At 40.3% G+C, this 14,903-nt stretch overlaps 1 protein-coding gene across 4 annotated transcripts in view; it reads left to right on the top strand.

Annotated features, from left to right (window-relative positions):
* The window catches only part of IPCEF1 (interaction protein for cytohesin exchange factors 1), an 85,429-nt gene that overhangs the window by 44,788 nt on the left and 25,738 nt on the right, over positions 1 to 14,903 (top strand). For all 4 annotated transcript variants that reach the window (XM_056342692.1, XM_056342694.1, XM_056342693.1 and 1 more), the window contains 4 exons: positions 257 to 426; positions 9,035 to 9,108; positions 10,830 to 10,901; positions 13,862 to 13,923. In XM_056342692.1, coding sequence (XP_056198667.1) covers positions 257 to 426; positions 9,035 to 9,108; positions 10,830 to 10,901; positions 13,862 to 13,923 — 378 coding nt within the window. The remainder of the gene's footprint in view (positions 1 to 256; positions 427 to 9,034; positions 9,109 to 10,829; positions 10,902 to 13,861; positions 13,924 to 14,903) is intronic.

Below are 14,903 nucleotides of genomic sequence, written 5' to 3'. Positions count from 1 at the left end.
CCTGTATGGTTATCTTAGCTTTAATTAGCATCTGCATTATCTATAGCTTAATATTTTGTTTCTCCACATCACAATGCCTTTTGAATGTGTGTTACTGTCACAGCCATTATAAAACTGAACGACTTCTAAGTATATTTTAAGATACGCTCGGCTGACTCGCTGAAATTGCTAAGTAAGGTTGATATCTTTAATTGCCAGCTACATCTTTCCTGGTAATGACTTTTAAACAAACACCACTGTATTTTTAATGGCACAGGGTTCTTTATAATGAGCCGACGGAGGATATCGTGTAAAGAGCTGGGGCAAGCTGATTGCCAAGGATGGCTCTACAAAAAGAAAGAAAAAGGAGCTTTCATTGGCAACAAATGGAAAAAGTTCTGGTGTGTGCTCAAGGAGTCATCGCTGTATTGGTACAGCAGTCAGCTGGTGAGTACGGCGTCTGTCCGGCTCTGGACAAAAAATGTGTGCTGGGATCAAAAGAAGGGAAGCTGGGGTCACAATTTAGATGCATCCTGGAGATGTACAAATGTGCATTTCTCAGCTCTGACATTTCTTGTAATCTGGGAAGTGTCTATGTGAATGTGAAACAAGCAGAATGTTTTTTCTATTTCAGCAAGTACTTGTGAAATGTTAACTTGCTGTCTGTTCTGCACTTTAAAGAGCTGCTCTTTGCAGGCACTGGAAGCATTTGAATTTGAGAAAGGTTTTCCTGGGCTGGGTAGTTTGCAGATGCCCAAAACAGGAACACTTCTTCACTTCTAGTTTAATTTTCAGAAGTCTCTTTTCTGCTTCTCTTTCTATCCCCTTCCACACTGAGATTAATCTGTTTGTTTGTTTTCTTGTTTTTTTTCCTGCTCCCCCCCACCTCCCCAGTTTGCACTGGGGTAGGGTTGCAGATACAAGCACTGTCAGCTGGTGATGTTTCTACTCCTGGTCTTGCTGGTGTCTCATCCACAGAATTGTTATTTAAGGTTCTCTTGTTCTTGCTGATGTTTAGCTTCCTGCTCTGTCGAGTTGATGCTAAAAGTCAAATCTGCAGGAGGACACAGTGTTTTGAAGTCAAGGTCCAGCTTTCTGTTCAGGGGATGAGCTTTCCTCAGGACAGCTGGAATAGCATTTCTCTTTCTGCTGATCCAGCTCGAGTAGTCTACTCCACTTACAGTGCAAGCGGGAAATAGTCTGAGATAAAGAGCAGCAGGCCTTGAATTCCTGTAATGAGTTGAAGAAACTAGGAATTAAAAGTTGAAAAGGGGTGGGGAAGGCATAATTAGCAATCCAGAGTAACCCTTTTAAGGAAAGGTTATGGCTGAGTGCAAAGAAGCAGTGGGTCCTAGAGGACAGCTGGCTTTACTCCAGGCTGTTTGCTACAGCTCGGCTTGATGGGGCAGAAAGGGTGTCTTGCCTGTCCTAGGAAGATTCAGACATAATTATTCTCTTTGCTTTGCTCTCTTGCACTGCTACCTTGAAAAAAGCTCCTATCATGTTCAGATGATGGACTGACAGAGACCAGAATTGGGGCATGCAGAGGACTGGGGGGTGCCAGCAGCAACATAGGTTGGAATTCAGCAGCTTCAGTGTAGAATTGTGGATGGGCATCAGGTTCCCTAAATGCAAATGGGCTGCTCTGGAAATCAGCATGTCCCAAGCCCAGAAAAGGATGAAGGTTAAGAAATCCTTATTAATCCTTAGAGCAGTTAAAGAAATTAAATCCAGTCTGGATTGTTTCCACTTGCTCATTTCTATTGCAGTAATTCCTCACTAAAATCTTGCTTACTTTCAGGGAACAAATGAAATAGTTAAAACCATAATAAAAATCCTATTACTTTAAATAAAACTTTACTCATGTAAAGAGTATTTCACATTCTCCTTTTAGTTGTGGGTACAGTGGTGGGGTTTTTGTAAGAATAAAAACTTTGACTGGCATTTAAAGATGGTATTAGCTATTCTTTTTTTGACGAGAAGTGAAAACAATACTGCTGGTCTTGGGCTGTTGTTTTTTGTGGTGTTGTGGTTGTCTGATTTAGCTTCCTTTCAAGAAAGGAACCTTCAAGCAGTCAAGTCAAATACGTGCATGAGAGAAGGAGAAAGAAAAGAAATAGGAAAAGTAGAAAAGAATAACAGGGCTTTGTTTTCCAACGGTTACAATATCTCTGCTTGAAAGACGTGGCCTGACAGATATACTCAGCAGCAGCATTAATACCCTGCAAACCCCTTATTAGCACTGGCTGCTCTAAATCACTGCTTGCAGTAGTACTTCTGGCCAAGCAATGTTAAGAAAGGTGAGCCGGCTGGCTGATGTGCCCTTTAGACACGGGCAATGTCAGAAAGGAATTATTCTGAGGAGCAGTCAAGCTGGGAGGAAATAAAACAAGGCAAAACTAGTCAAAGTTTGCCTTCTGTGAAGAGAATGGTAGTGGGGGAAGAGGTGAAAAGTCCTCTACCTCCTTTAGTTGTTGTGACCTGGCTAAATTCTGCTCTTGGCATCCAGAGAAACCATAGTCATGCTGATCCAGTGCTACTAGACAGCATTCATCAGTCGGGTAAACTCATCCTTTTAGTCCATGCCTGCTTTTCTGGCTGTCACTGACTGCCCCAAAATGAACAAGGCTGAAGAACGGGTGGCACCCTCATTCCGATTTATTTCATATGCTCTAAAGAGTTCATATGGCTTCAAAATACTGTTGGCTGATGTGACCTCTGACTTCTCACCTATCACGGTTCTTGCAAACTTGTTAGCTGATAGCACCTCTTTGCTTTCAACTTCTGCTGACACACATGCTATTTTACATTAAAAACTTGAGGTTTCTTTGGACAACTTAAAGTGCAACCTCTGCATAACTGTAGATTCAGACAACATTTGTAATGTCAGTAACAATGGGGTGTGGGAAGGAGAGGTGTCTTTTGCTAAGATTTGCTTACTTAAATTGATGAGACCAGGGCCTTGCTCAGTGTCATATCTAAGATTAATTAGACCTGTTGTATTTTCACAGATATTTTCACTTTTAGATTAATGAAACAGAAATAACGGTGACATACTCGCTTGCTTGATATTTCTTTTTACTATCTGCCTAGCTTTAATATTGTCTGCATTTCCACTGCCTTCAATGGAGTTAATCCTCAGTCCCAATGGGGCATCCAAGATGACAAACTTTAATTCATAGCTGTGTTGAAAAAGAGGAGCCCTGTCCTCACATGGCTGAGACTTCCCATGACAGACCCTCTTATAGAAGCTGAAGTGAAAGGTGGTGGCGGAGGAGCAGGGTTGAGGTTGAAGGAACCAGGGCACACTGGCTGCCTCTAGCTCTGTCTGACCAGTTTTGTTCTTGTGAGAAATGAGTGTGTTTTGTTTGTGGCTGTGTGGAAACTGCAGTCAACCAGACACTGGCAACTGTAGCATAGCAACAGGGTGCTGGACCTTTTTTTCTAATGGAGATGGAGAAAATAGAGTGTGGGTGGAATTTGTATGGGAATGTGCTTTGTCCCGGATTTGGGTAGGTAACCTCAGCTAACATCATGTTCTTGGCAAAGTCTGTCTTCAGGCACCTCAGAAGCTCTGGATGTTTCTATTGCTCTGATTTAATTTACCTTCAGGCCACTCTGGTACTGCATCTTACACATGAGGCAGATTGGAGAAGGCAATGTCACTCTGTGTGACATTTGCAGGTGGTATTTCCTTCAATTTAACATAAAACACATTGTGAAAACCACAGCTCAAAAGAGGAAAAAATAGTAAAACGCTGAGAAGGGTCAGCGATAGCAGATCAAACACCCCAAGAGTCAAGCTTCTCCTTCACTGCAAGCAAATCAGACCACACAGGCAAATCCAAATTAATTTTTGACCAGCTACTGAGGTACTGTGAGTGGCAAAGTCAGGGCCCTGGTGGTCTCAGCAGACTTGGGTAGACTGCCCTGAAACATCTTCCCACATAGGCTTGCTCTTTCTGTAAAGCGTGGGTACCAATGAGGCAGGTAAACCTGTCTGCAGCATATACGTGGCCCCAGTCTGGGGAGGGGAAGATGTCTGGGCAAGGAAGAAACACAGAAGGTCTGGTTTTGCAGTGGAAACAGAAAATATCAGAAAATGGATCTGATCAGTCGGACTTCTTGGGTGCATTCAGGAACACCAGACTTCTTAGACAACTGCTTTTCGTTAACATTTGGTTCCCCCTTTCGAGTACTGCTCTCTGTAGGCAGCTGCCCTAAAGAAAATTATTTTAAAAGGATAGTGTGTGACCCTTTCTGTTCCTTAAGCAGTTTAGTTCTCATACTGAAACCCCAGAGGGATCAGTATTCTTGCATAGGAAGAGGGGTGGTGGGGATGATCTTCATGTGTAATCCCAGGCTCCTGGCTCCTTGTGACCATGTTGGATCGTGTTGACTGGAAAGGGACATAAATGCCTCTGTCTTGTGGCCTTTAGGGTAGCTCAGCTAGTTTTCCAAGTAGAGTTGAAATACAGTTTTGCAGGACGTGTTAACGATGGTTGTCATGGGGATTCAGCTGAAAAGAAATATAAATATAAAATCAAAGGGTTGCAGGCTGTGATCTACTGTCACTATTTATCTTTGGGGGTTTTTTTGCCTGTCTGCTGGATTTAAATTGGTCCTCACTCTAACAGCTTTGCCAGGAGATGTATAATTGCAGTCTTTTAAAACAGAAGTCTTTTACCTTTAAGTTATAGCAGCTGCTTACATGGATGATGAAAAGTCATTGATGTCAACTGATTGTGCTGAAGGGTTTGGGGACCTCTGGATCTTACACAAATTATTCACAGCTCTATAGGTTGTCTCACTGGTGTACTTGGCAGAGACAAAAATGACTTAAAAGGCTGAGGACTGACCTGCTCCTCCAACACAGGGTCTTCTGGGGGCAGCACTGAAACACTTTGAAGCCGTGAGGAGTACCCTGAATTGCAGATTGGAGCTGTTCCACAATAACTAGTTACTTCCCCTTTACAGCACTGTTTTTAAAACTCTTTCTGCACCATTACATTCACTTTAAATATTGAAAAAAAGCCTAGTAACTGATTTACTAAATCTCCTAAAGCCACAACATTTAGGCAATGTATTGAGGCAAGCTAAAAAGGACATCAGTCTCTTTCATTGGATGAATGCATTATGTTTCATAAATATATTTAATTTTTTTTGAGTGAAAAGCTTTTTCTGTGAAAAAGTAGTTACTTTCTTTTTGCCCCAAGCATTTGCAGAGACAGTTGTTGTTATTGAAATTATTTTCCTACAACTGGGCATAGCAAAATGCACGGATTTATATGTTAGGCTAGCCTGCATAAAACCCACAAGACATAAAAGCTTATTATTTTAAACATCCTGACTAGATAGGAAACAGGTCAAGGTTCTTTTAATCTGAGTTTTTTAGGGCTATTTTACAACATTGCAATAAAATCTGAAGGAATTTTGAGTGGAATGTGTGAGTTATAGCGTGCTTAAAGCTACATTAAAGGTAACATTTTTGAGAAAATAAAATATTTAGGACTCCCATACACTTTTAATGTTTGAAAATGCCATTTTTATTCCAAGAATGACCAACAAGATGACTTCCACATGTTCTACCCCTAGTGTTTATTTGGAATTTTATTTGGTGATTGTAATAACTCTCATAAGGTTTTATTGTTATGATTTGTTTTCCTTTTTTTTCTGATAATTATGGAACTACATACCCATCAGACTCCTGTTTTCTGTTATATAGATAGCACATTTGAGATGTTACCAATAGTGCACTAAAAAAAAATAAATTCATACTGTTATCCTCTTTCACTCATACATAAAATGAAACATTAAAATTTCCTTATAAATGCACAAATGTGAAATCACAGACAGAATTAATATAAAATCTGAATGCATCGAGAAAGAATCCATATGAGAGAACATAATCTTTTACCAACTGGAACATGCCAAATACTGCATAAGAAGTCTGGGGATTTCTCTGTTGTAAAACTGGTGAATGTAGATTACTGAAATCAAAGCCTACAGATCTATTTTCATTGGCAATTTACAGAGTATTCCTCGAACTTAGATACTCATTGGATATGTCAGTGGTTCAAGACCAAGTTCTACCTCCGTATGGGTGAGAGCACCTCAGGTGAATGTCCCCACACTGGCTTAAAGGGTCCTGATAATTCACTAGTCTCAGTACAGAACCCGAATGTTCAAATATTTGTATACATTGACTGTTGAGACAGTGACCTATCTAATGCCATTGCATGGGCTTATTCTCCTCATGAGTGCTTGTGCAGCACCCTGCACAATTTATAGGATGCATTCTAGACCAATGGCTCCTGCACCAACAGATAAAACTGGCTGAGCTGTGATTGCATTCATAGCATGTAAGGCCAACCCGCCCCAGACCTTGGTCACCCACTCACCCACCTGGTATCTTACCTAGCTCAGGCCATGGAGTTATTGGTGTGTGGCTGAGAAGGGGGACCTGGGTATATTCCTTCATGTAGGGTCTTCTGGATCTTTTTTTTTTTTTTTTAAACTGGGTTTATTTATTCATACTGCAGAGAAACAGCTGACACTGTATATATTTCTCATCCATCAGTGTGTGTAATAATGGCTTTGATACCTCATGAACTGCTTTTTTGAGGTTGGTCTCTGGTGTTGGCTGGTCTTGGGAACCAAACAGGAATTTCAGTGTCCTTGCTGCACCTGGTCTAGTAAATGACCACTCTTTTTGGTACAGAAATGCAGGATAGTATATTCTCTAACTTTAATACAATGCAGCCAATGAGTAGAACTCCTCCTTTACTCATCCCTACTCATCTCAGTGTACCTGGTGTACTATGGATCTGGGATGGAAATGCTAGCTTAAGGTCTAATTGATTGAAATACACTTATTATTTTTTTAAAAAAAAGACTTAAAAAATCCTGTAACTTTTTTTATTTAGTTAATTATTAATTTATCTCAGTGAGTTTAGTCTCACTACATTCTAACCTATGGAATGGAAACAAAAGCTCCCCAAGCCAGGTTCTAAACAAGTTTGACAGATACAAATATAATCAGAGAAAGTTAAAAACCCACAATAGCTAATAAGCACTTTTTGGTACAAATGAAGCCATGTTGCAAAATCAAAGTTTTTTTCAGCTCAGATGCTGATAAACATTTTTTCTTCTGTAATGAAGAAAATAAGAAAAAACCTCCCTTCTACTGCTGCTTTTTCCACCCCTCCACCCCCTGTCCTGGAGCAGGGAAAACTATCCATTTACTGGTGAAGATGAAAAATGTAAACTTCTCATATGAATATTTAACACATTAAAACTGCAGGAATGATGGTTATGCTGTGATTTATTATATACCAGACAACAGATATGCACAGGTGCGCAGAAGCCACCCACTGAAATATCAGTTTTGTATCCATATCACAGTTCCCAGAGATTCATACTTCCAAGCATTAAATCTCGATGAACATCTTTTTATAGTCTCTTCATATTCATGCATTGTGTGACTTGAGATGCTGTCAGTCATCTTCATTTATGCTCTGTCTTTGTAATTTTTGTGTACATTTTACCTGCTTTACGTACACGTTAGTGTATGATTTCTGAATTTTAATATGCTCAGGGATAAGAGCTGGGAGCAGCAAAAAAGTGGTTCAGGAGATAACACTGTGTTTCGGAAAGTACATTTTTTTCCGAACATTATGTGCTACAGACTTTTGTCTACATTATTGCTCCTCTTAGGAGGCTTATTGTGGCTAATCAGGTGAATGTAGATGTAGTACAGGGAGAGGTTTCAGCTGCAGGCAGCAAGAACAGGGATTTGAGGCTGACTGGTAACTCCAGTTTTGCTGGAGCTGTTTTCCGATGCAGAGTCCAGCTGACCTAGAAGAGAGATGTGAATGCTCAGCAAATCCTCTCTTATCCAGAAAGAGATGACTGCATATAATCAATGTACTGTAAATGTCTGCATGGCTTTTGTTTTGTTAACTCCTGTACCATACCTGTGAATTTCTGGGGGGAGTGGCAGCTGGGTGGCCAAATCCATCTGAGGCTGGTTTGTGGTGTTTGACAGCGCTCAGTGGTGTGGGACCATCCCCTTGCACCATTTCACCTCCTGGCATGGAAGCCTCTGCAGTACTCATGTACAGGCCCATATAAGTTATATATATATATATGTATATGTATATGAAATGGTCCATGTTACAATTACCCAGGAAGACCCTCCTCCATCTCTACCTAGGATCATTTTGGGTCACTTTTTCACTTTTGAATTCCTGTCACTATAGACATGTCTTTTTCAAATATACGTAATCGTTATATGTGGTGCTGTTATGTATCTGTGTAACATGGATGCATGTTGTACAATGGAACAAATGCTCCCTTGAGATTGTATGTAACATCCAGACCTGACCAGAGGATATAGCTCAAACTTGTGCTCTTTTATATCATCTATCTCTTTTGAGAAGCTTCTGTTTTTAGAGCTGAGGATCAGTAGTTTCATTTTCTGTGGTCTATGCACAAAGTGTGGCTTTTCTTTGTTGAAAGGAGCTATGTGATCACTGATGGCTGAGAAGGAATTGGGTTCCTCCACCTTCCCACTGTTTTCAGGTCCTGGTTTGATCCAAACCTAAGTTTTGCACTTGACAATTTCAGACTCTGGACTAGACTTATGACTTACTCATGATCCCTGTGCAGGGATGCTCTGATACAAATGCTCCAGGGAGGGGAGGAAAGGGCATCTACCTCAGCACTCTTGTACAAGTTGAGGATCCTTCCTTCTTCAGGCACATTGATATTTGGAATTGTACAATAAATGCTATGCTCATACTCTACCACTTGCACAGACAGGGCAGCGGCTTTCTAGCATCCAGGACTTGTGCAAGTAGTATATGTATAGGAATATTTCTTGTTCCCAAATACTGCCTGAAACAGGGTGTTAATCTGTCCCCATGGTGATAAGCATATATTTTCACAGTATAAAAAACTGTCAAAAACAAGCACTTGCATGTTAAATATCATTGAGCATTGAGCCTGGTAGCTTACCAATTCGTTGATGCGGTGATTTTTTTTTTTTTTTCAGTCTGAAAAAGCAGAAGGATTTATCAGACTTCCAGACTTCAGTGTGGACCAAGCAATTGAATGCAAAAAAAAGCAGTAAGTTTATCTCTTATCCCTACTTTTGCATGATTTTTACAATGCTGCAAGGAATTAAACATCAGTAGTGTCTGACAATGAAGCTGTGAGAAGCTCTTCTGTGTTTTATAAATAATGAGATACTGAGCTACTGAAAGAAAACCATATTGTAAAAAGATTTTTGAAAATTCTCTGCCAGTTGTGCTCTGCTAAAACCACAAATAAAAAAGTAGATCAGTATGCCAAATTATTCCCCTCCCCCCCCCCCCTCCCCCCTTTGTTCACTGATTATGAGTAAGTTGTAGTCTATCTCAGATACCTTCTCTTGGGTGAGGACGTCAATGGGGGTGTAAGTAACACTGCTTCCCTCCAGGTCAGGACTATTCTTTAGGCTGCTGTGGTGCAGCAGAACTTGGGCTGTATTGAAGTCTCTGGTTTGTGCAGGGAATAAAAACTTCGTTTAGCAGGGTACACATTTCAACATATTCTCTCCAGAATCCATATGCAGCGCTGACTTCCAGCTGCTTCTGAATACACTTCAAAGGTTTGGAGGGGTGTTGCTGCTGTTCAAAGTTGTAAGCTTGACATGGTTTTTATTCTGTCCCTCAAGAGAAAGCCTTTGTTCTTCTGTTAAGGTCTCATGCTGCGATTAGCTGTAGGTGTTCTTGAGATTAACTGGGGGTTTGACTCCTCCAAAGAAAGGAGACAGCTATTTTGAATATGGGGAGCCCCATTTTGTTTTCTCAGAAGAAAGGTTGAGTCACATAGTACAGGACCATGAGAAAATGTTGCCCTTCACTTTTGCAGCTGTTGGCTGTTGATGACTGGGAGGGAAACACATACTCATCACTTACATGGGATAGGTTAAGTTAGGACAACGGTGAAGAGTGACCAGTGCTGCTGTGTCATCTGGGGCCCAGCCAAACAGCGTGTGCTTCCATGGGACAGGGTCAATCACCTACCAAGGAACAAAAAAGGGAAGCCATGCAGTCTCAGGATCGGACACTATGTTTTAGGGGAAAAAAACCCAAACTACTTTGAAAAGTCTTATGGTGAATATTCAACTAAAGCATAGACTGGGGCTGAAACCAACAGGTGAACTGTTGGAGATGGTCAAGGGACTACCTTCATTTTGCTTGTTTCAAACCTGCCACCTAGTTGCCTCTTTGATGCCTCCTAAAACTTGTCTTGGAAAAGGCAGTAAAGAGTCATTCACTATTCACCTGCTGTGTGCAGCTTGTCATTTGGTTGTATAACATGTCCCTTCCCTCAGCCATCAGTGTTCCATGCTGTGGGGTCTTAGCCTAATTAACCACTCATGGAAGCTGTTTCATACCTTGGGTCACCCCTGGTTCTTTCTCTGAACATTTTTTAGCTTTACTTTGCTTTTCAGAGCTGGGAGAAGCAAAACTGCACAGTGTTTGAGATATGGGCACACAACAGAATTATGTAATGGAATAACGGAAGTCTTTGTTTTATTCTTTATACCTTCCTTTTTAGTTCCTCTAGTTTATACCCTCTGAATAATGTATGGCTTAGGAAATGAGCTAAAAATAGACTAGAGTTCTAAGGAAAGAGCTATATGGATGGATAAACTGATCCAGATTAATATATTGGAGTGAATAAATATTTTAAATAATCCATTCAGCTATTATTTTTTCTTTCTTATGGGAACTAGTTTTCTTCATAACTCTTCTATTTTTAGTTTTCTTCATATCTCTTCTATTTTTCTTTTCTTAAAGTGCTATTAAGATCAGCCACCCACAGATCAAGACATTTTATTTTGCCGCAGAAAATGTTCTGGAAATGAACACGTAAGTAGGAGCGACTGGCCATGTTTCATCCTGTCTCACGCCTGAGAACACCTTTCCAAAACTCATTCTTTCACTGTCAAGTGGTTGTTGACAAAGTCATTTGGGGAATTACTGGGTCTGTTTTGTTTTCTGGTGACTGTATGGAAGGAAACTACTGCTATTTGTTCACTTATGACAGTTGGAATCAGAATTGTGTTCTTAGCCTGATTTTGATATTAATCTTCTACATTTGCTAGTATAAATCCCTTTCTATTAGAGAGGTGCAAAGATCTGATAACAAGTTCATCACCTTGGGAGAAGTGAGGGAAGAAAGGGAGGGAAAAGCTTAATATTGTTTTGTCCAAGAAGTGATCTAGGGCTAGAATATAACAGTGTCTGCTTTCAGAGTAGCATATCAGTTAATAAGGAGGGTTAAAGGGATAGAAAGGGCTGTTATTTAATGTAAGTAAGCAGTTACTTCAATGCCAAACTATGTTGCAGTTAACCAGTCCTCATGACAGATCATAAATCTTTCCCACAAATGTCTGTAACAATTAATTCATGCAGTTTTTAAATGCAAAAAGTAAAATGGATATGAAAAAAGTAAAATGGATATATTAGAAACCACTGAGCTTTCAGAAATAGAAATTATTTGCTGTTGATCCAGTCTGGGCCTATTTATATACATCTCGTATTTTCTTTGTCTTTTTTACTCCAGATTCCAGTCTGTTCACAATGCTATTGCATTAAATGGACAAATACTGGACTCAGAGCAACACAATTTAAATGGGAAGAGAGTGCCTATGATAGTCAGGTCAGGATTTTAATCATGGCTCTGCTGGTGATATTTGTGAGTTTCTTCACAGAGCATTGACTGTTCTTTCCCTCTATAAATAGGGAACCTCATAAATACTTACCAACAACAGAAAATGACAAAGGTTGAGAGAACCTGTGTGATCTTCTGAAAGGGCTATAAATACAGGAATGCACAATACTACAGCAGTGTACATACTTGCATATTTATTCATAAATCTGTACTCTATAGATGCTTACAAGTAAATAGAGATGGAAAAAATGCATTGTCCTTTACAACCTGGAGCAGCACAGAGCATGCTGATGGGGAGATAACCATCCGTTTCTGTATCACTGCATTTCCTACCAGAGCTCCTGAATGGAGTGAGAAGTTCTTGAGGCAGGTGGGCTGAGGATGACTGAGGGACTGCTGGACAGGAGTGTTTCTGTTGAAAGTGTAACCCTGGTTGAGAGAGAAGAGGGGGAAGGATGAAGGGAGAAGCAAAAGGAAAATTAGAGCTAATGGAGGACGTTAGTGAGTGCTAACAGCCAGTTTGGAGCCCAGCTGGAAATTCTCAGTGTCTTAATGACACTTTTGAAATGTTTAGTCTCATGTGAGTGAGTGATTGAAGTTTCTGCAGGTGTCCCAGCTCTTATGTCCCCAGAACGGTTTTCTTCAAACTCCACTTCTCGAGTAAATTTCATTTTGGCTTAAAGCTAGGTAGCCTGGTGTTAGAGCAGCTTGCACTATACTGCTCTAATACTAATTCCTCACTGTTGTAACTGATGATGTTTTCCTTGGCAAAGTATAAAATGCATGCATTTAATACATAAAGTACACGCATACTCACGCATATGTCAAAACAGACTAAAAGACATCTGTTCTCTTGGCTCCATTCCTGCAAATACATATGCATGTTAGTGGTTCCAACTGAACTCACCGGGGCATTCATGCATGTCGAGTTACTGGTGTGCATAAATGCTCTCTGGATCATGACCTTTTGTAACTCTTCATGCATATATATCTATTAAATCAATAGTGGGTTTATTAATACAGTCATTTACTTCATTAATTTGGCATGTATTTGCTATTGTCATGCACACATGAGAAGTAAACGTGTGCTGGCTAGCTGAGTGCATTTACCTGGCCAGTTGTATGCAGTTGCTTGTGATCTGTCTTTGTGGTTAATGAAGTCCTGGATTTTTTAGCAAACCTTTTATTTTGTTAGGATTTTTAAAATTTAGAATATCATTCTGTTATGATTAATTGTCAGAAGAAAGTCAAGAATCCACTCTTACAGAAATGATACTTTGTTTTCTTGAATTATGTGGCTCTATTGTTCATACTGCAGTCTAAAAATCCAGCTACTTTGACACTGATCCTACTAGCAAATTTCCCATTGCTTCAGTAGAATCAAGATCAGACACAATGTTTTTTCACAGTTATGAACCTTAGTTCCTGCTCTTCATACCTTCCCTATTTAGGCATTGAGTTTTAATCTGAAAGGCTTCAGATTTTTCAGTCGTTTCTTAAAACCTGGACAGATCTGAATGAACTACAGGCAAACACAATATACAAAAATTATATCTAGGGATTGTTTCTAGCACTAGAAAAATGCAGCCACCTAGGAACATCAATGAAAAAAACCTCTGGTAATAGCTTAAAGCAACACAGGAAGTGAAACTTAGTAAAAACAGAAGTACACAGAGAGTTGAAGAAAGCAGTATATAATGGTCAGAAAGTCTGGCTTTAAATGGCTCATGTTCTTAGATTGTGCTGTGATAGCTTTGGCCAGGGCAGCTGACACCATCTCCTGTGGCTCCTATGCCTTTTGCTTCATCTCAGGTGACAGATGACAGACACCTCAAGAGCAGGGCCAAGCCACTGACATTATGATACAGCACAGGTACTTTTCCTTTAGCTTCCACGAATGCAGCTCCTTGGTCATCAGAAGTGCTCTTTTCAAGGTCAGGGAAAGATGTCACAGGCAACTAGTCCTGCTCGCCACAGGGAGAATTAATATTCAGGTAACTGTTGCCTTTCTAGAAAGAAGATCTGATCTAAGAAATAGAAAGAAATATTTTACATCTTTAGGTTAATAAAAATAGATACAGATGCATCTGAAAGGGGCAAAACTGAACAGCATGCAAGTACCCCTAACTCTATATTCCCTCTGTTTCAAATACAGGTGGCTAAGTAAGCTGGGAATGGCTGTAGACCCTCAGGCACCCAATGGGAAGAATGAGGAAGGTATGCTCCTAATGGTGGTTTCAGTGTGTAACTACATCATGTTCTTCACAGTTCTTGCTTGGCCAAATGTTTGTCAGCTCTTTCTTTGAAATTGTCAACTTGGGTCCATCTACCGACTGAGCTCAGAGAAACCACACTGACATAGCACAGAGTAATCACAGAAAAAAGAATCAACGGTGAGAAACAGTGCTGCTGAGACATGCAGTGGTCTTGTGAAAGGTGTGTAACTACTTTCTAGCAGTTTGCCAGCTTGCTAAGCCTACCAAATACTAAGAGAAAGAGCTGTACTACTCTGAGTTTTGAGCTGGTAAGGTATATTACAAGAGTTGTGCTGTGGCCCAGGAGCCTGCTAGCTTGGGAACATCTTGTGCAAAGGTTTCAATAACAGCAATGTTCGGGGGTGGTAGTAGTGGTGTACTGAAGACTACAAGTTCATTCAGAGCCAAGCCTAAGTGTTCATTGTGGAATGAGTAATTTTAAAAGTTCCCTATCAATTTATTTATTGTCTTAATTTGCATCCTAACCTAACAGAACATTTTTTGGGGAGGGTACCTGCACTCAGATCACAAAACTGGGCAGAGACAAAGCAAGTCACCTGTCAGAGTGCTTGGGAAAGCTGCTGGTGAGGACACATCCTGGGAGCTTGTTTAGAATGAGAAGTGCTGTGTGTAGTGTTATGTTAACACACCAGGGATGGACTCTGACCTAAGGAACATGTAACATCTGGGCTTTTGACCCTCTGTTTTTAGGGTATTGGTACCCAGCGTCTTTTTTGGAACTTCTCAGGTTGTGAATGAGCTGTCATGAAGAAGAAACAGGTATTTGTAGTAGTATGAACATTTAGGTGGTGCAGCCCATTTTGTCTAAGCACTGAAATGTTCCTGTCTGCATCCCTTTTGCAGTTTCCCAGAATAAGGTTATGCTTTAAGTCCAGGCTTTGGACATGTAATTGCACTATTGATCAGTTTGATCTGGCTCTG

The sequence above is a fragment of the Falco biarmicus genome, chromosome 6 (assembly GCF_023638135.1).
Source record: "Falco biarmicus isolate bFalBia1 chromosome 6, bFalBia1.pri, whole genome shotgun sequence".
Lineage (NCBI taxonomy): Eukaryota > Metazoa > Chordata > Aves > Falconiformes > Falconidae > Falco > Falco biarmicus.
The sequence above is the reverse complement of the archived record's forward strand: the minus strand, read 5'-3'. Positions and strand labels throughout refer to the sequence as shown.